Source organism: Chelonoidis abingdonii, chromosome 2 (assembly GCF_003597395.2).
Source record: "Chelonoidis abingdonii isolate Lonesome George chromosome 2, CheloAbing_2.0, whole genome shotgun sequence".
Classification (NCBI taxonomy): Eukaryota; Metazoa; Chordata; order Testudines; family Testudinidae; genus Chelonoidis; species Chelonoidis abingdonii.
This window is the reverse complement of record NC_133770.1, coordinates 65331876-65352842: the sequence shown is the minus strand read 5'-3', so window position 1 is coordinate 65352842 and position 20967 is coordinate 65331876. Positions and strand designations below refer to the sequence as shown.

General features: G+C 41.6%; 1 protein-coding gene across 8 annotated transcripts in view; it reads left to right on the top strand.

Annotated features, from left to right (window-relative positions):
• OSBPL3 (oxysterol binding protein like 3) overlaps positions 1-20967 on the top strand; it is a 142435-nt gene that overhangs the window by 106917 nt on the left and 14551 nt on the right. For all 8 annotated transcript variants that reach the window (XM_075062406.1, XM_032773848.2, XM_075062405.1 and 5 more), the window contains 5 exons: positions 1202-1336; positions 2066-2159; positions 7730-7980; positions 11846-11983; positions 14487-14550. In XM_075062406.1, coding sequence (XP_074918507.1) covers positions 1202-1336; positions 2066-2159; positions 7730-7980; positions 11846-11983; positions 14487-14550 — 682 coding nt within the window. The remainder of the gene's footprint in view (positions 1-1201; positions 1337-2065; positions 2160-7729; positions 7981-11845; positions 11984-14486; positions 14551-20967) is intronic.

Below are 20967 nucleotides of genomic sequence, written 5' to 3'. Positions count from 1 at the left end.
ATGCTGCACATGAAGACTGGGTGTAATACTACTGCTGCATAAGTGGCCTAGCAGCTGAAAGAGAGCTAGGAAAGAGAGACCCTCAGTTAGAATACTTTTTGGCTCCTGTAAATCTTTGTTTGCCAATGCACTGAACATTTTGTGTTTAAACAGGCTTGAGCGGAAATAAATGACTAATTTGCAGAGGCTAGGGGAGAGTCTGTTGCATTTACTGTCACATCCGTTACAATCGGCCAGGAGTTTTTGGAAATGATGGCCTAGATCTGCCAGATGGAGACGCTGACGTGTGGCTACAACATGTGCAAGCATGGATTGGGCAGCGGTTGTGATACCAGGCTGCCTGACTGGGTGGGGCTAGTTGCTGGTGCCCCCTGTGGCTGGTTTCTAGTGCAGTTGAAAATAAAATGAAGAGTTCCCAGAGGTAAAGATCCTGGGATTTTGGTGATGGACCTTGGGTTCATGTAATAGGGTGAGACCTTGTGGGCTGAGGTCCCCAACTTGCCGCAAAGTCCCTCCCCCTTGTGGTAGGGAGGCTGCTAGGACTCAGAGAGCTGCCTCCTGGGGGGAGGGAGAGGGGGGAGGGTAGGCTGAGGAGAGAGCCACCCCACATTGTGGGTTATTTGGTAAGGAACCCTGTAACCCCTGCACTGGAACCAAGTAAGTGCCTGCTATAGGAGAGTCTGAGTGATGGTTGGTTAGTGCCCCTCCCCTGTGTTAAAGTTTAATAAAAGTTGTGGTCTGCCGCTTAATTCCATGCATGTGTCTGTCCCCATTTGCTGTTGTGTCCACATCAATAAACAGGGAGTTTTTGTGGTTGCTTTCCTTAATGGGGAAGCTATGTACGGCTTGTACGCACATACATTTAGCTAAACATATCACTTGACTGTTGTAACATTTTAACAGCTGTTCTTGGCGGGGGGAGGGAGGGGAATGCATATGCAAGAGCAGTAACTAATTCTGCAAAATACATATTACTGAGCTTCACTTTCATTTGTGTGTCTGATTCTTCTTCTGCACTTGGTAGCCTGTCCCCTCTCTGCAATGCATGCTTCCTACAGTAAACTGTGCAGGGTGCATGCGTTCATCTGTGGCAACATTTAAAGCCCTCTCTCTGAGTCGTGTATCTGTTGGTTTGTACCTACATGTGCACATTGCTAATTACCATACTTTTCCCTAAAAGCTGTTTGTTTATTTTAAACAGGAAAATGCAAGAGAAGGAAGTCGAAGCCTGGTTCACCAGCTCTCCAATGAAAGTAGGCTGTCTGTCACGGACTCGCTGTCAGAGTTTTTTGATGCTCAAGAAGTCCTTCTGTCTGCAAGTTCTTCAGAAAATGAGGTCTGAGCACAAATATCAGACTAGCTCTCTGATGTAGCTTATTTCAACATTTTTAACCTTTCATCTTTCTGCATGGGAATTGCAAACTTGCCGATCTACCACAAATGAAATATTTTGCAGGATTTCAAAGTCACATACACTTAATTGTTTGCTACTCTTAAAAAATAAATAAATAAAGTATAAGGGAGGTTGCTGAAGAGGGAAAACAGGCAATGTAGCTTGCACACCTGATTTTAAAATAAAAAGTATAAGGAATGTAGTTTTGCAGCGTCTGTCTTGAGTCATCCTACAGGAGTTGCAAGAAATCTTATCAAACGATTATGCATTTGTACGTTTTTTTTCTTGTGGCACCTGTAGGTTGACCTATGGGAGATGCTACTTTGCAGCATGCAATTTTAAACTTTTTCTGTTTCGTGAAATTCCAAAAAGTTGATAAGACCAGATTTCAAGAAAGGCCTCTCTAAATTTTCAGGATTAAAGAAAACAAGTTTTGTCTTCATAAGTCACTACTAAATTATTTTATTGAAATCTTTTTAGTGATGGATCTCTGATCTGCACACCTATTTGTATTTTTAGGCTTGCCTATTGCTTCTATACAACACAGAAACAGTGCAAACAAATACAGATCTTTCTTCGATTAATTTCACAAATGATCATAACAGTTGTCAGGAGTAGCATATTGCAAACTTATTTATATATATAAATGTACGTTGTTTCCTTCCCCCCTAGGTATCGGATGATGACTCGTATACCAGTGATATAAGTGATAACATCTCTGAGGATAACCTAAGTAACGACATTGAGAATGAAAGGCAAACTTTGAGTAAGATTCGTTTTGTTTTATCCTATTCTGAAAAGAGGCATTTTCTTACCAGAAATCAAATCTTAAAAGAAAAGCAAAAACTAGCCAATGTCTACATCTTGAAATCTGTGATACCAGATTGAACAGTTTTTGGAGTAGTGTAGTTTGGATACTCTTTGTGCAGTCAACTGTGCCCGGATCATTTTAAGGTGTGAGGATTGCTGTGTATCAGCACAGACACTTGTCTGCTGTCTGTGTCACCTCTCTGCAAAGACCTGCAGCTGCTCCCAAGCTTCTTTCCATGACCTTGGGACCCTGTGGAGTAGCTAACACCAGGGGCTATCTCTTCTTCACTGAAAGGCAGATATTTTCTCATCACTCTAAATCTTCAGTACGAACTTGTCCCCTTACATATCATTCAAATCCAAAGAATAGTTACGGTTAACAAAATGCAGCTTTTGCTATGTGAGAATAACTGTACACTGATCGGCCTGGTGTATGACCATAATACTTTTCTCTCTTTGGTTTTGTCCCCGCTAGCACATACGTAGGCAAAACCGTTGTCGGAAAGTGGTGTGAAAAACACAACCCCCACACACACACACACACACAGTGTGAACAGCACTATGTCATCAGGAAAGCATCTCCCACCAACATGGCTACCGCTGCTCATTGGGGGTGGTTTAATTTGGCCAGTGGGAGAGCTTTCTACTCCCGGCACAGAGTGGCTACACAGGAGACCTTACAGCAGCGCAGCTGCAGGAGTACAGATGTACCGCTCTAAGGTCTGTAGTGTAGACGTAGCCTTTATGTTTTCTCTTGATTGCAGTGGTAATGATTGTGTTTAGGGCAGTCGATTTGATCACAGTTAACTTACGTGATTAACTCAAAAAAATTAAGCTCAGTTTTAATTGCACTGTTAACCAATAGAATATATTTCAAATGTATTAAATATTTTGGATGTTTTTCTGTTTTCACATATATTCTGTGTTGTAGTTGAAATCAAATTGTATATTTTTATTACATATATTTACATTGTAAAAATGATAAACAAAAGAAATAGTATTTTTCAATTTACCTCATACAAGTACTGTAGTGCAATTTTTGTCCTGAAAGTGCAATTTACACTTATTTACAGAGAGAACAGCCATTTGCATGGCACTTTTGTAGCTGGAATTTCAAGGTATTTATGTGCCAGATATACGAAACATTCGAATGCCCCTTCATGCTTCAGATGCCATTCCAGAGAACATGCTTCTAGGCTGATGAGGTTCATTTAAAAAAATGTGTTAATTTGTGACTGAACTCCTTGGGGGAGAATTGTATGTCACCGGCTCTGTTTTACCTGCATTCTACCATATATTTCATGTTATAGCAGTCTTGGAAGATGACCCAGCACATGTTGTTCATTTTAAGGACACTTTCACTGCAGATTTCACAAACACAAAGAAGGTACCAGTGTGAGATTTCTAAAGATAGCTGCAGCACTCAATCTAAGGTTTAAGAACCTGAAATACCTTCCAAAATCTGAGAGGGATGAGGTGTGGAGCGTGCTTTCAGAAGTCTTCAAAGAGCAACACTCTCATGCGGAAACTACAGAATCTGAAGCACCAAGAAAGAAAATCAACCTTCTGCTGGTTGCATCTGGCTCAGATAATGAAAAATGAGTGTGGGTAGGTCCGCATTCCTTTGGATGGTTATTGAGCAGAACCCGTTATCAACATGGACGCATGTCCCCTGGAATGGTGGTTAAAGCATGAACGGACATATGAATCTTTAGCGCATCTGGCAGGTAAATATCTTGTGATGCCGGCTACAACAGTGCCATCAGAATGCCTGTTCTCGCTTTCAGGTACCATTGTAAACAAGAGGCAAGCAGCATTATCTCCTGAAAAGGTAAACAAACTTATTTGTCTGAGCGATTGGCTGAACAAGAAGTAGGACTGAGTGGACTTGCAGGATCTAAAATTTTACATTGTTTTATTTTTGGATTCAGGTTTTTTTGTACATAATTCTACATTCGTAAGTTCAGCTTTCATGATAGAGTTTGCACTACAGCAGGAGTTCTCAAACTGGGGGTCGGGACCCCTCAGGGGGTCATGAGGTTATTACATGGGGGTCACAAACTGTCAGCCTCCACCTCAAACCTGCTTTGCACCCAGCATTTATAATGGTGTTTAAATTTCTAAAGTGTTTTTATTTTATAAGGGGGGTTGCACTCAGAGGTTTGCTATGTGAAGGGGTCACCATACAAAAGTCTGAGAACCACTGCACTACAGAACTTGTATTAGGTGAATTGAAAAATACTATTTATTTTGGTTTTTTACAGTGTAGATACTTGTAATCAAAAATAAACATAAAGTGAGCACTGTACACTTTATATTCTGTGTTGTAATTGAAATCAATATATTTGAAAATGTAGAAAACATCCAAAAATATTGAAATACATGGTATTCTGTTTAACAGTGTGATTAATCGCACAATTAATTGCAATTAATTTTTTTAAATCATTTGATAGCCCTCATTGTGTTCCTTTTAAGTAGCTTGCTGATTGCATGGAGGGCCTTGCATTTTTCATTCAAAATGATTCTTTTTGAAAAAGAGAATTGGAAGAAATGCCTAAAACCAAAATCCTATAAATATGCTTTTCTCTTGTCCTGGACCATGGAAAGCTGCACTAAGGAGTTAGTATTTGGTTACAAGGGTTAGAAGTTGGAACTATAACTTTTGTACTAGTAGTTTTGTGCATGCCGAGTTCCTGGTTCCCTGTTCTCCCTCTGCCACTTCATCTTAAATCAAGGTTGGATGACTTTCTAGAAGATATGCTTTTAGCTGAACCAGAAGTTATGGGATTGATACAAGAGACCCTTGGTGAAATTCAGTGGCCTATGTTCTGCAGAAGATCAGACTAGCTGATCATAATTGTCCCATCTGGTCTTAAAATCTAGCTCTCAAGACAGCTCAGCATGTCCATTATCTCCCTCACTGTGTAGCAAAACCATGTGTTACAGCTCTAGAAAACCATCACCAAACTTTTCAAATGTACATTCCTAAAGTTAGACATTGAAAGAAGCTTCCTGAGTATCCCAGGTGCTCAACACCCACAACTCTAAATGAAAACCAGTGACCACTGAAAAATCTGCACTTCTGGAAATAGAACATTGATTGTAGGCACCCAAAGTAAGGATGTAAGTGCCCAGCTGAAAAAGCTAGCCTTCGTATCAAGCCTCCATTAGCATGGTTAGACCGTATATCTGCTGTTTATCTCAGATTATGTATGCCCTGATGTATTTACAGTTGTCTATATTTCTTTATATAGGCCACATCTTTGTTGACTTCCATGGAGCTACAAAAATTTACACCAACTGAGGATGTAGCCCAAACTATTTAGTTAAGTTGATTAGTCCTTGCTATGCAATCTGAGGATTTCAAAGGGTGTGACAGCATCCCATTTCAAAGAGCTGTTTTGAACCAGAATACATTTTTAGCACTTTTGTTGCCTATTCAGAGGATATCGCCTCCCTGCTGGAGTCTAGGAAAACAGTTTCCCTTTGGGCTGAGTCTTTTATTTATTTATTTATTTATTTTGGATGTTAATTGTCTTCCTCTCCCATGGGAAGCGTCTGAGTCAACTGCTTTCTGAAAGGGAAGTCATACAAGTATGTTAATTGTTTCCTTACCCCAGATGGGCTCTCAAATTCTGGATGCTTGCAGTTTTTTATGCAAACTAGCGCTATGACAGATTGCATGTAGGCAGTAAAATAATGTGCAGTAAATTATACTTCAGCTATTGTGTGGTGTTTGTCATAGCTACCATGCAGGGATGAGAGTTCAAACTTAGTCCTTCATTCTTAGGTAAACAGTGTGTAGGAGAAATGCAGAGGCAGAGTGCTCTGTGCAGCACTGTGACCTTTGTGTGCACTGACAATTTTCTGGAAATTCACTGATGCCCTTAGAACAGTGCTGGCAAAGTTGGCAGCAATAGCTTAGTCCCAGCCAGGTGCCGCTTTTCTACAGTGTCATTTTTGGCATGCTCTAAGCAGAGTTAAACAATGTAATGTAGATGGCCACTATTATTTTTACCACCATCTCACCATTGCAGGCACCAGTGGAGTTTTACTGGTCTTAGTACAAAGTGGGGAAACTTTTTTTTTTTTTTTTTTAAATGAACTGATTCTATCTTCATGGGCAACACTTTTCTGGCTATTTCAGGCAAAATGTAGACAGGCTACGGAGGCATTGGTGTGCATCCCTCTGAGTGGGACATGGCCTCGAAGACTCATGTGGGGAAGACAACATGGAAAAGGAGGAAATGATGTACTAAGGCAGCCCCCAAATGTCCCAGGATCAGAGATGGGCGCTGTAGAAACACACAGACACTGTTCAGGGTGATTGAAAATAAGGTGGCAAGATAGCGGGAGGGGTGAGAGGAGGATATACCTAATGGCTTAGACAAATAGGATGAGGGTATAGCTAAGTCAAGTAATCTACTCGGGCCAGTTCATATTCTGACACACCCCTGGGCTAAGGCTTATCCCTGTGGTGGGGCTTTATTTTAAATCTATCTCAAGTCGTTTACTATAAAACTTGGAACTATTTTATTGTGCCCAGATTGCTCTGACACCAACACATTCTCTTGGATGTGCGAGTTATTCTTTTGAATGTCAAGTAAGCTCATAGCCCTCCTGTGGCCTTCTCCAGCACATAGGTGTGTTGTGAAGCTAAATTCAGTAGTGTTTGAGGTATCTGGGTAGTTGGATGAGCATCATGGAAAAGCCTGCCAACAAATATCTGGTGTTTGCCTACAGCAACAGATTTTTCTTGATACGAGGAGTCCATCAAATCAGCATAAAGAGATGATGGGGGAGGTAGTTTTCACACTTGGGTTCTGTAAAGCACACTTTTGTCTTCTGAAAAGAATGTCAGCTTAATTGAAGATCTCTCAGGAAGGCGTTTTTATGTTACTTAAATGTACACGAATCTGTCTCTTGTAAAACAAGATAGTTCTAATATGTGCTCTGTAGAGGTGTAACTTCGAAGAGCCTGTGGATATGTCTACACTGCACTAAAATACCGGTGGCTGGGCTATGGCAAGTGACTCGGACTTGTGGGGCTTGGGTTGCAAGGCTATAAAATTACAGTGTAGACATTCAGGCTCAGGGATTCTCCCTTCTCTTGGGGGCCCATAGCCTGGGTTCCAGCCTGAGCCCAAATGTCTACATTGTAATTGTATAGCCCTGCAGGCTGAGCCCCACAACCCAAGTCAGCTGACGTGGGCCAGCAGCGAGTGTTTTACTGCAGTGTAGATGTACTCTTAGGCTATTCCAGAGCATCTCAAGGGATTCTTTTCAAGCATTTATGCTTCATGTATATCTCAGTAAAACTTGCTCGGTTTAAAACCTTGTTTTAAATGATCAGTGTACAGCAGATATCTTCAAACCACAAGTCAACATTTGAGTCAGATGGGGAGTGAAGCGTTGTCTGAAAGATAAGGAAATTGCTGATGCTTTAATACATTCATAGTGATTTCAAGAGATGATACTGTAAGAAAACAATGAATTGCTTAATGTGCTCCTGGGATTTCCTTCCAGGTTGCATTCCTGAAAGTGGGATGGGAACCCATTCCAAGCGGAGAACGTGTTTGCCGGCTCCATGTCCTAACACCAGTAACATCAGCCTATGGAATATCCTGAAAAACAATATAGGGAAGGATCTCTCCAAAGTGGCCATGCCTGTTGAGTTAAATGAGCCACTTAACACTCTTCAACGACTTTGTGAAGAACTGGAATACAGCGAACTACTGGATAAAGCAGCACGTACCCCGAATTCATTTGAAAGGATGGTAAAAACAAAAAAACCCTTTCCAATACTGAGCAACATGAGATGTAACTGAAACAGAACACAATGGATTTTCTTAAGCCTAAGAAACCAGAAATTACTTTTTCATTTTTTGTGCTTACAGCTGAGAGGGGCAGGTTTTTAAAAGAAAACATAACTAGCTCCTGTGATCTGTTTGACATAATTTCCATTTTTGTAACAGAGTAGCCATTCTCAGGTATCTGATTCTCCTGCAAATGTAGTTAAGGGAGAAGCTTAGTTCTGGTCTGTGTTGCTGTCTTCTCTCTGAAAGGTTTAAAGTGTGTTTTTAGTTTTGTTGTGGAACTAATATGCTTCCCCAATTAACAAAAATGGCACAATATCTATTCTACTTTGGCAATGTCTTTTTCAGTGCATGGGGGACACAGAGACAACTTGTGCCTGCCAATTAGTGGGGGAGGGAGGCAGAGTGAGGGCAGCTGGCTTCTTTCAACTGTATTTTCCACTCCATGCATCCAGTGAAGTGAGTTTTAGCCCATGAAAGCTTATGCCCAAATAAATTTGTTAGCCTCTAAGGTGCCACAAGTATTCCTCGTTCTTTTTGTTTTTTGCTGATACACGGCTACCACGCTGAAAACTGAGCATACTCAGTCCGTGTGAGCATGCTCAGTACAAGTCAAACAGCAAATCAGGAGGGGGTGGGGCTGTGATCCCACATGTTCTCCCCCTCTTTTCCCCTTCCCTTCCCCCACGCATCACCGCTGTGAGGACACGTGCTAGGTCTTCCAACACAATGTTAACTACAATAGTGTTAACAGAATGAGCAACTGTGGTTTTTTTGTTTGTTTGTTTTTAAATCAGACTTGTGGTGTAAAGCTTTTTGAGTCTCCATAAAGTATTTGAGATCTCAGACTGGGCAAGAGATGCATATTTGGTCAAAACACAAATGCCCTTTTGAAATGAAATTTTTGAAGAGCCATTTCTCTTTTACTTATTGGCCAAAACGGGACTTCTCATTTCTTCATTTCCTGGGCTAACCACCTAACTCATCACTGCTGGGCTGGCTAGGGTGTGCATGTGCTGTCTACTATTTAAAAGAGAGAACTCTGAATTCAGAACTTGGCAGGTAAGGGAGGGAGAAGTGGATTTCAATCATACCTTGTTTCTAAGTGTAATCTCATATTAATGTTTGACTATAAATATATTCTGATTGGTTTAAAATCCCTTATTAGCATTCTTAATGTTTTGGAACTAATGCTTTGCCCTGTCCCTTGCACTGAATAAACACTTCAGCTCAATGGCTTTCGTGGTGAAGTGTCACTGTTCTTTTCTGTATCCAAACAATCCTGAACAGAAACTTTTTAAATTCTGTATAACGAAAACTTAATCCCATTTTAAAGATCTTTCCTCATTTCTGCTGTCTCTGCTAGACGTATACTTGCGTCTGGGTCAAAGTAAGTAATGCCTTAAGGTCCATTATCAATAGACATTCTTTTCTCTCTCCTCTTTGCTTGAGAATGTGTATTAAAAGGGAAATAAGTAATTGCCTTTTTAGGAGGAAGTAAAAGCAAGACTCTTTTGTCCTCGGGTTTCAGAGAAATTACATTTGGGAAGAAAGAGAGGGAATTCTCCAGCGTGAGAAACCCCAAAGCAGAGTTAATGTTAATGACTGTCCTGAAATCCCGCTACCTTGTAGTCCACTTCTGAGTGTTTTGTTTACGGATTGAGGTACTGAGATTTGAGAGGGAGCACATCGACAGCATGTTCTAGGGCTTTCCCAAGGAAAGGAAAAGGGGAGGGAGTTTCATTGGAGGAAGGTAGTGAAGGAAAGGAGAGATGAATCAAGGTCTACAGACTAACCTCCCAAGTTTTCATTTCCCAGACTGTTCAATTCTGCAGAGGTGCTAGTAACTCTCTGGGGGGATTAGTATCTCCAGCTATTGTAAAGGAAACTGGCAAGATAAAGGTTAGCACACAATAGACAAATGACAGTGCAAACCGGCTACGCCTACACTACCACTTACATCGGCAAAATTTATGTTGCTATGCAGTGTGAATGTTCTGCCCCCCGCGCGTCATAAGTGATGATGTGCACTGCATGCACTTCTCCCACCGACATAGCTACTGCTGTTCATTGGAGGTGGTTTAATTTTGTCAACTGGAGAGCTCTCTCCCCCATTGGCATAGCAGCAAAGCTCGTGTAACCGCTCTGTCAGCTTTCTAGTGTAGACAGTCTTAGTGACCCCACACAGAAACCTAAATAGACTGGTAAACTGTTGCCTTACAGAGAGATGAGCCCTTTCCCCATGTTTTAGGGGTAGGGTACAAAGGATATGGTTTTATGTCTAGGGACCACAATTTAGAGTTAATGTTTTGAGACGCTTTCTAATATAAAATCTGAAATTGATTTTTAAGCAGATTCTCATTTACTGGCTTCTGTTCTTTGGAATGGTATTTTGTTTAAAGAGATTTTTTTAGAAGTACTATTTTTATGTACATTTTAAATTGGCGTCATAGTCTGAGTTGCTTTCCAATCTTTTTCTGTTGGTGGAGGGGACAAGCTTTTGAGCTTCACAGAGCTCTTTCTCAGCTCTGGAGAAGATAAGGTGAGACAGACAGACTGTTAAGCATTAAGGGGCCACATGTTGTAGAAGACCAATTTAAATGAAGTCTTGGCCGTAAAATGAGCCATAAAAGCAGTGTCATTGTTAAGCCCATGATTTTTAATGTCCAGCATAGTTATTAATTTAATTTGCCAGGCTCGTCTTCTGAAGATGTCATGTAGGTTTCCTTTGAAGATGAGGATTGAGAGGTATATGATGTACCACATCCAGTGCGTAAAATTCTCTAACGACTACGTGGGTGAAACCAGACAATCACTATGCTTTCAAAAGAACTCATACAGCAAAATGATAAAAGGCGAAAACACCCTATCACCCATGGACTAATACTTTGTCTGTGTAGACATAATCAGAGGACGTTTTGAAGGCCGAGACTATAACAGGGTTCAGAAAAGAACTAGATAAATTCAGGGATCCATCAATGGCTATTAGCCAGGATGGGCAGGGATGGTGTCTGTTTGCCAGAAGCTGGGAATGGGCAACATGGGATGGATCACTTGATTACCTGTTCTGTTCATTCCCTCTGGGGCACCTGGCATTGGCCACTGTCGGAAGACAGGATACTTTGTTAGATGGACTTTTGGTCTGACCCCGTATAGCCATTCTTATGTTCTTACACTTACAGCGGCACAGCTGTACTGTTGCAATTGCATCGCTGTAAGGGCTCCTGTGTAGCTGCTCTATGCCAGTGGGAGAAATTTCTCCCACTGGCATAATTAAACCACCTCCAATGAGTGTCAGTGGGAGATGCTGACATAGCTACTGGTGCTTTTGTCAGTTGGGGTATTTTTTCACACCCCTGACCAACAGAAGTTTTGCTGACAAAAGTGCTGGTATAGACACAGCCTCATATCCTGTATCTCATATCCTGGGACCAACAGGGCTACAACACTGCAAACTAACAGCACTAGTATTCTTTGATCCAGCATTCTCATTCTCTCTCTCTCTTCCCCCTCCCCATTTTTGATGTGTGCCTCTGATTTCATTTTTTCCTGCATAGTTCTGAAAGGAAAAATTGAAGTACATTTTAAATCTCTTATGGATTTGAATCCTTCCTATTTTTAATAAAGGCCTTGAAATGACTGAGTCACACCTCAATGTTTGTGTTAAAGGTTGGCTTGCAATAGTTATACACTACATTTTTCTGCAGTTTTCAAATATGTGTATCTGGCATCTGTATGAGGCCTCTTTTGTGCATAAAATCAAAAGATAAAGATTTATAATGAAAACTGTTAGTGACCAATTAAGCAAAATCTTGTTTATTCTCAGGTGTACGTGGCTGCTTTTGCAGCATCTGCATATGCGTCCAGTTACTACAGGGCTGGGAGTAAGCCATTTAATCCAGTGCTTGGAGAAACCTATGAATGTGTCCGGGAAGATAAAGGCTTCCAATTTTTTTCAGAACAGGTACTGTATATTGTGCCTTTAACTGTCCCACTGTTCACTTAACAGACTGTTTAATTCTATGTGCATGGCAGCAGTCCTCTGAGGCTCCCCTCGGAATGTGGGCATAAGTAATATACAGCATCTTCAGAAGACATTGCAGAATTATAAACTCTAGAGAGCACTTCACTATCTGCTAAAATGTAGCTACCTCTGGGGTGGGACGTGGTAGCAGCCATTATAGAAGTGCTAACATTACACACCAGTTTATGGCCAGGAAGCAAAGAAAAAAAGCTTATCTACTTGAAGTAATAGAAGAAATTCCCTAGGAAAAATCCAGCTGCCTATATTGAAAACTGGCCATATACAGCTAGGCAATGAGAGTATTTTTGCAAATAATCTCCAGACAGGAAAATGACTAAAGTATAGGAAGTATAATACCAGGTTGAAAACTGGGCATTATCAAAGGCAGGTGAGGTTATTAAAGCACTAAATTAAAAGAGGAGAAGGGATTTGGTTACTATGGTATTCACTGAAGTAACAAGTTAAAAACTGTTTCAGCTCATCGAGATGTGATTAAAAAGTCTTGGGGAAAAGTTGTGCATATTGTAGGACTTTGGTCATGGGTAACCCTAAATTACAATCCATTACGAAACAAGTTTTTTCTTAAACTGTAAAGGCAGAACCTGGAACGCTAGATCTTAAACAGAGGATAAAACAAAGTGCTATGTAATCTTAACCTAGCCCCAGGAAATGAGTCACAGACATTATTGAGATGGAAATATGGGGATGGGTAGGGCAAGTATCAGATTTAAAATTCCATTAGTGTTCCTGGTTCTCCAGTTTTATGGTGATGAAACCCACTGATTTGTGGAAATTGCACTGGCATAAAACCAGCCTAGAGTAATGAAGTGGTGAATCAGGCCCACTGTTGTAATGTCACAGTAATTTGAGTTAATGTGGAAGGATTTGCCCTGCTACCATGTATAAAGCATAGGGTTGCCATTGTCCTGGAGCCTCCCGGAATTAAAGATTGTCATGTGATGAAACCTCCAGGAATACATCCTACCAAAACTGGCAACCCTAATAAAGCAAGTAATAAAAATACTAACTGCTTGTTCGAACTTGGTAGGAATCTAAGAACCATCATGGAGGCTTTATCTGACAGAAACACCTCACTATGTGCAGTATGTTAAATATAAATGAAAGATAATACAGTGAATTTACTCGCAAGAGGGTGAGGGAGCAGTTGGCAGGTACAGAGAAATACAGGAAGAACAAAACATGCAGCAAGCAGGGCAGCCAACTTCTTGTCTGATCTATTTAGATTGAAAGTTCTTTGGGGCAGGGATTGTTGCTTACCATGTGTCTGCCAGCACCTGGTTGTGGCCTCTAGGTGTTACTATAATACAGATAATAAATGAGGATAATTCTGCTCTGTAACCAGTGTAAATATTTAGCCCATAGAGGGGCTAAAAACTAGGGGGAATGCAGTGCCATCTGAGAAGGAGACTATCACCCCAATGTGGGTTAGGACAGTGCTACAGGTTAGCTGTATATGAGACTCACCACAATAGGGTATTCAATAAGGACCTGAATGCCTTTATAGAAAAAACAGAAGGATTTAATAAGGAATAAGAGAAATTATAATAGAGGAGAAAATAAATTGCATTATTTACATGTCCAGCTAAAACAGAAATGCGACTCCAAGTAGCATGCATTTACTTTTGATAGAAAATACATTTCTTTGTCTTATTCCTGTTACTTGTCTGGCATTGAATGTCTGTGTCATTTAGCACAGTTCCTGCTCACATCTACTGAGAAATGAATGTGAAGGTGATGGCTGCTGCTTCTACTCTTTGTGGTTGCTTTACCACACTCCTCTCTTCCATGCTCTGCTACGTCACTTTCCTCCCCACCACCCAACGCTGGCTATGTTATTTGGCGGTTGCCCTAATTCAGGTCTACGCAACTGCACAAACCCAATACTGAGGAAATGCTGTGGTTGAGGTTTTATGCTAGGAAGAACAAATGCAGAAGGCTGTTTATTGTAGCAGTTATTGTTAGGAGATGGGGTTATGTGGTCTAATTTTTCCGGAGGTCCTGAGCAGCACCAGTTTCCATGGAAGTTAATGGGATTTTTGGGTATCTGCACCTTTGAAAATGAGGGCAACTTTCCCTTTACTCTGCTTACACCAGAGGTGAACTTGATCCTTTGTTTCTGCACATCTGTTTGTGGCTACTGGTAATACGTTCTTGGGTCCTCAGGCCATATGTAATTACCACATTAGTGACCCTGTGCAACATATGCAGTTAACAGTTCACCCAACTCATAAATGTCACAGGTCTTTTCTTTTTAATATTTGCTTGAGATCCCTCTTCCCACAACCCTTTGTAATCATCAGTGCTTATTGGTTAATTTTACTAGCTCCCCTAGAGGACAAAATTATGAAAGAAAACGAGGCATTTAAGCAGATTCAAATGAACTTGTAAATGTTAATGCATTTTTACCCCTTCTTCCAATTAGGTCAGTCATCACCCACCAATATCTGCATGTCATGCTGAATCTGTGAATTTTGCTTTTTGGCAAGGTAATTCTTTAGTTTTTAACTTACTGCTGTCATTTTCATAGTAGCTTCATTTATGTCTCACATTAAACATCCAGAAGATCAAGAAAGACAGGTTTCCCCAGCTGTTAAGTAATATTAGAACTGTTCTAGGCAATTTCAGCCCCTAGACTGTGGCAAGCTTTTTATAGTGTTTGTGTAATCATTCCTGAACAATAACGAATGATATTTTACCAGTACAAATGTCTGCATTTCTAAAACAATCTGGAAATGTTGTTCTGTAGCTTAAATAAAGCATTGGGAAAAGTTGCATCTCAAGTTTTTAAAAAAATTAAAAATGTGATTAGAGCTAGAAACTAGGGGCTAGACCCTTGGCCTCGTCTGATTCATTTGCAGGATTTACCACATTTTAATTCCACTCTTTTTCCCCTCCACTCACGCCCAAGAAATTTGTCCAAGACAATGGAGAAACCTATGTACCATTTTTTAAAACTGAGACCATAAGGGGAGAAGGAAATCATTACGACCTGGCAAACGTTTGTGTGTTTTGACTCCTTAGCTCCTGTCATGAGAGTCCCAGTTTTTCAAAAAAACATGAGTGCAAAGACCCCACCTTCCTCACAGCCATGGCAAAGTCATGGGACCTAGTTACAACAGGGTTTTCCTGTAATCAGTGATGAGGTAGAGTGTAAAGAAATAAGAAGGGATGGAATGGATAAGACAGAGTCTGTCTAGGCAAAAATCACACTGGGGAAGAAAGCTACTATAGCCTACCCTGAGATAGTGCTTGGGGTGTGCTATACACCGCCAGGTTCTGATTTGGATATGGATAGAGATCTTTTTAATGAAGTAAATATTAATGAGAATTGTATGATCATGGGAGACTTTTAACTTCCCAGATATAGACTGGTTGACAAGTGCTAGTAGTAGTAATAGGGCTCAGATTTTCCTAGATGCAGTAGCTGATGGATTCCTTCACCAAGTAGTTGCTGAACTAAGAAGTCGGGACGCCATTTTAGATTTGGTTTTGGTGAGTAGTGAGGACTCCATAAAACAAATGGTTGTAGGGGACAACCTTGGTTCAAGAGATCATGAGCTAATTCAGTTTAAACTAAATGGAAAGATAAACAAAAATAGATCTGTGACTAGGATTTTTGATTTCAAAAGGGCTAACTTTAAAGAATTAAGGAAATTAGTTAGGGAAGTGGATTGGACTGAAGAACTTGGGGATCTAAAGGAGGAGGCCTGGAATTACTTCAAGTCAAAGTTGCAGAAACTATCAGAAGCCTGCATCCCAAGAAAGGGGAAAAAATCATAGGCAGGAGTTGTAGACCAAGCTGGATGAGCAAGCATCTCAGAGAGGTGATTAAGAAAAAGCAGAAAGCCTACAAGGAGTGGAAGATGGGAGGGATTAGCAAGGAAAGCTACCTTATTGAGGTCAGAACATGTAGGGATAAAGTGAGAAAGGCCAAAAGCCATGTAGAGTTGGACCTTGCAAAGGGAATTAAAACCAATAGTAAAAGGTTCTATAGCCATATAAATAAGAAGAAAACAAAGAAAGAAGAAGTGGGACCGCTAAACACTGAGGATGGAATGGAGGTTAAGGATAATCTAGGCATGGCCCCAATATCTAAACAAATACTTTGCCTCAGTCTTTAATGGCTAATGAGAGCTTAGGATAATGGTAGGATGACAAATGGGAATGAGGATATGGAGGTAGATATTACCACATCCGAGGTAGAAGCAAACTCGAACAGCTTAATGGGACTAAATCGGAGGGCCCAGATAATCTTCATCCAAGAATATTAAAGGAACTGGCACATGAAATTGCAAGCCCATTAGCAAGAATTTTTAATGAATCAGTAAACTCAGGGGTTGTACCGTATGACTGGAGAATTGCTAACATAGTTCCTATTTTTAAGAAAGGGAAAAAAAGTGATCCGAGTAACTATAGGCCTGTTAGTTTGACATCTGTAGTATGCAAGGTCTTTGGAAAAAATTTTTGAAGGAGAAAGTAGTTAAGGACATTGAGGTCAATGGTAATTGGGACAAAATACAACATGGTTTTACAAAAGGTAGATCATGCCAAACCAACCTGATCTCCTTCTTTGAGAAGGTACAGATTTTTTTAGACAAAGGAAACACAGTGGATCTAATTTACCTCGATTTCAGTAAGGCATTTGATACGGTTCCACATGGGGAATTATTAGTTAATTGGAAAAGATGGGGATCAATATGAAAATTGAAAGGTGGATAAGGAACTGGTTAAAGGGGAGACTACAATGGGTCATACTGAAAGGTGAACTGTCAGGCTGGAAGGAGGTTACTAGTGGAGTTCCTCAGGGATCAGTTTTGGGACAATCTTATTTAATCTTTTTATTACTGACCTTGGCACAAAAAGTGGGAATGTGCTAATAAAGTTTGCGGATGACACAAAGCTGGGAGGTATTGCTAACACAGAGAAGGACCAGGATATCATACAGGAAGATCTGGATGACCTTGTAAACTGGAGTAATAGTAATAGGATGAAATTTAATAGTGAAAAGTGCAAGGTCATGCATTTAGGGATTAATAACAAGAATTTTTGTTATAAATTGGGGACGCATCAGTTGGAAGTAACAGAGGAGGAGAAGGACCTCGGAGTATTGGTTGATCACAGGATGACTATGAGCTGCCAATGTGATATGGCCGTTAAAAAAGCTAATGCAGTTTTAGATGCATCAGGCGAGGTATTTCCAGTAAAGATAAGGAGGTGTTAGTACCATTATACAAGGCACTGGTGAGACCTCATCTGGAATACTGTGTGCAGTTCTGGTCTCCCATGTTTAAGAAGGATGAATTCAAACTGGAACAGGTACAGAGAAGGGCTACTAGGATGATCCGGAATGGAAAACCTGTCTTATGAAAGGAGACTCAAAGAGCTTGGCTTGTTTAGCCTAACCAAAGAGAGGCTGAGGGGAGATATGATGATCTCTTTATAAATATATCAGAGGATAAATATCAGGGAGGGAGAGGAATTATTTAAGCTTAGTACCAATGTGGACACAAGAACAAATGGATATAAACTGGACACTAGGAAGTTTAGACTTGAAATTAGATGAAGGTTTCTAACCATTAGAGGAGTGAAGTTCTGGAACAGCCTTCCAAGGGAGTAGTGGGGGCAAAAGACATATCTGGCTTCAAGACTAAGCTTGATAAGTTTATGGAGGGGATGGTATGATGGGATAGCCTAATTTTGGCAATTAATTTGGCATCTTTGACTATTAGCAGGTAAATATGCCCAATGGTCTGTGATGGGATGTGATGGGGTGGGATCTGAGTTACTACAGAGAATTCTTTCCTGGGTGCTGGCTGGTGAGTCTTGTCCACGTGCTCAGGGTTTAGTTGATTGCCATATTTGGGGCAGGAAGGACTTTTCCTCCAGGGCAGATTGGCAGAACTCCTGGGGATTTTTCACATTCCTCTGCAGCTTGGGGCACGGGTCACTTGCTGAAAGATTCTCTGCACCTTGAAGTCTTTAAACCATGATTTGAGGACTTCAGTGGCTCAGACACAGGTTTGATACAGGAGTGGGTGGGTGAGATTCTGTGGCCTGCATTATTTATAATAATAATTCGAGGTAGATATATCTCATAGAACTGGAAGGGACCCTGGAAGGTCAGTGAGTCCAGCCCGCTGCCTTCAGTAGCAGGACCAAGTACTGATTTTGCCCCAGATCCCTAGGTTCCCCCCCAGGGATTGAACTCACAACCCTGGGTTTAGCAGGCCACTGCTCAAACCACTGAACTATCCCTCCCCCTGTGCAGGATGTCAGACTAGATGGTTATAATGGTCCCTTCTGACCTTAAAGTCTATGAGGCTATGAATATACTTCATAGTGTAAGAAAGAGGGTAGATGGGACCTAACCATGTTCCCATAACTGAGTTAAGCCTTTGAACATGAGAGGTTTGACAATGCATGGCTTCTCTGGGCTACAACTTTTAACTCAGTTTTTTAATTGTGTTGCCTGACTTCAGTATAGTTATTATACCTGTGGCCATATTTAAAATTGGGGCTTTTACTAGTGTGGGTTTGATCATTCAACATATTCCTCTGCCTTGCAAATAAATACAAAACAAGAGTCCTTTATTCTTGACCTGAAATAGCTAATGGTTAAAAGTTCAGGCAAAAGAGACCAGACAATATACAGGGAAGACTGGATAGTATCATCAAGGCAAGGCAGAAACTGTCTATTAAAACTGAAGACACCGATACAAGTGGCTGGCTGTGTTTTTGTTAAATACCCTCTCTGGCTATGATAACATCTTGTGCACTGTGAGAACAAAATGCTCCTCCAGAAAGAATCAGGCCTTGTAACTGAGAATCTAAAGTTTCCTTTTGGGTGCCTGGGAAGACACAACCAGGGCACGTGTAGTTCATTAAAAAGTGGTCGGATGAGCTGTTAGAGAACTCTGACAACACTTTTGACTTTTGCTAGGAGAATGCAGGGGCTAAGGCTGCCATCTCTTCCCACAGGACAGTCCTCATCATGTGTGGAACTCTAAACATCAAGAAATTTAATTTTTAAAGCAGCTAGTGTGTGAGGAAAGTTCTTTGTATGGTGAGAATGTTTCCCAATCCTACATCCTCCTTTGCTAAAAGGAGGGAACTTTGGTCTAACCCAGGGTTTGCTGAGCCTAGCAAGGCTGTCAGGATGGAGTATTTCAGGCTTTCTAAATTTAAGAGGCTCCTTTCCTCTCGAGAAAGCAATGGTTCCTGGGATTTGGTCATTTGTGTGTTTGAGGAACTGGATGCTGAGTGGCAGTTTTTGTGAGGGGTCTTCTGAAGACTATTCCTCTTTCTGCTCCTCTGTCCCCACCCAACCTTACCTTGCCTTTTCTATTGTAACTCTGTCCTCTAAGCTGGCTCTGACACGTATTTCTCCTTAATGACATCACTAAAACTTTGAGGCAGGAGAGTGGGTTCTAACCGTGCTGTGTATTCTGGGAACCATTTTTCCCGTTTATGAAACTGAAACTTTTGGTTGCCTATTCCAGTGTCGCGTGTTAAGAAGACCTTTGATATCTGCTGGAGCTCTCTATTCTTCTAAAGCGCCTACCATAGCAGTATCTGTGCCTTGACTACCATAGGTTTAGCTTCCAGTTAACTCCTCATTTGGTACAAATGTTATCCAAACCTTCTGGATTCTCATGCTACGTTTTTCTTGAGATGTTTCCAATATACTGGTCTTTAAATGTGACAGGGTTCCCAGGGTGCAACCTAGACTGTGGACCGCTGAGTCTTCTATCCCACCAACCTGGGGTTATCCCTAGGGTTGTCAGACATCTGGTTTTCAACCAGAGTGGCTGGTCGAAAACTAACCCTGGCAGCTCTGGTCACCACTGCTGACCGGGCCATTAAAAGTCCGGTCGGCGGTGCAGCAGGGCTAAGGCAGGCTCCTTGGCTCTGTGCAGCTCCCGGAAGCGACCAGGAAAGCTCTGCATGCTATGCCCACCCCGAGCGCTGCCTCCACAGTTCCCATTGGGTGGGAACTGCACCCAATGGGAGCTGCAGGGGTGGCACCTGCGGGGGTGAGCATTGCACAGCACACAGAGCTACCTGTCTGCACCTCTGCCTAGGGGCCGGACATGGCAACTGCTTCCAGGAGCAGCACGGAGCCGGGGCAGGCAGGCTGCCTTAGCCACACTGCACTGCCAACTGGGAGCTGCCTGAGGTAAGCGCCATGTGTCAGGAGCTCGAACCCTCTCCTGCACCCCAACCCTCTGCCCCAGTCTGAACTCCCTAACTGCCTCCCAGAGCCCACATGCCAAACCCCCATACCCTAGGTTGGAACCCCCTCCTGCACCCTAACTCCCTCCCGGAGCCTGCACCCTGAACCTCCTCCCACATTCCCTGCACCAGCCCAGTGAAAGTGAGTGAGGGGGGGACGGGGCCTCAGAGCATGGGGCAGGGCAAGAATGTTTGGTTTGTGCAATTAGAAAGTTGGGAACCCTAGGCTGTCTCTCTTTCTGTGATGCTGTTGCCAAGCTACAAACCTTTGACAGGTGTTGCATTTACACACATCCACAGGCAGGGACACACCAAACGGAGTTATAGGAATGATCTCCCAGCCACTCATGAACCAACAACAGAGAGGCTCTAGCCAGTTTTCCCCCCAGGCTTTCCAGCCTTGCACCCCAGAACTGCACCATCTTGCACTGGGTCAGAAGCCATATCTTTGTGTGTTTCACAAGTCAATCTCCTTAAAATATGGGCTTTGCTTTTGGAGATGGCCTTGTTCTAATAAAACATTAAGTGTGAATGAAGTATATGTTATCTAGGAATTATTCATTCAAATTCCATTCATTTGAACAAAATCTCATAAAGAATATCTTCATTTTCTTCTACTTCTGGCTTTGACTTTCTGGTTGAAATATTAGACATGCATCCCTTGGAAAAAT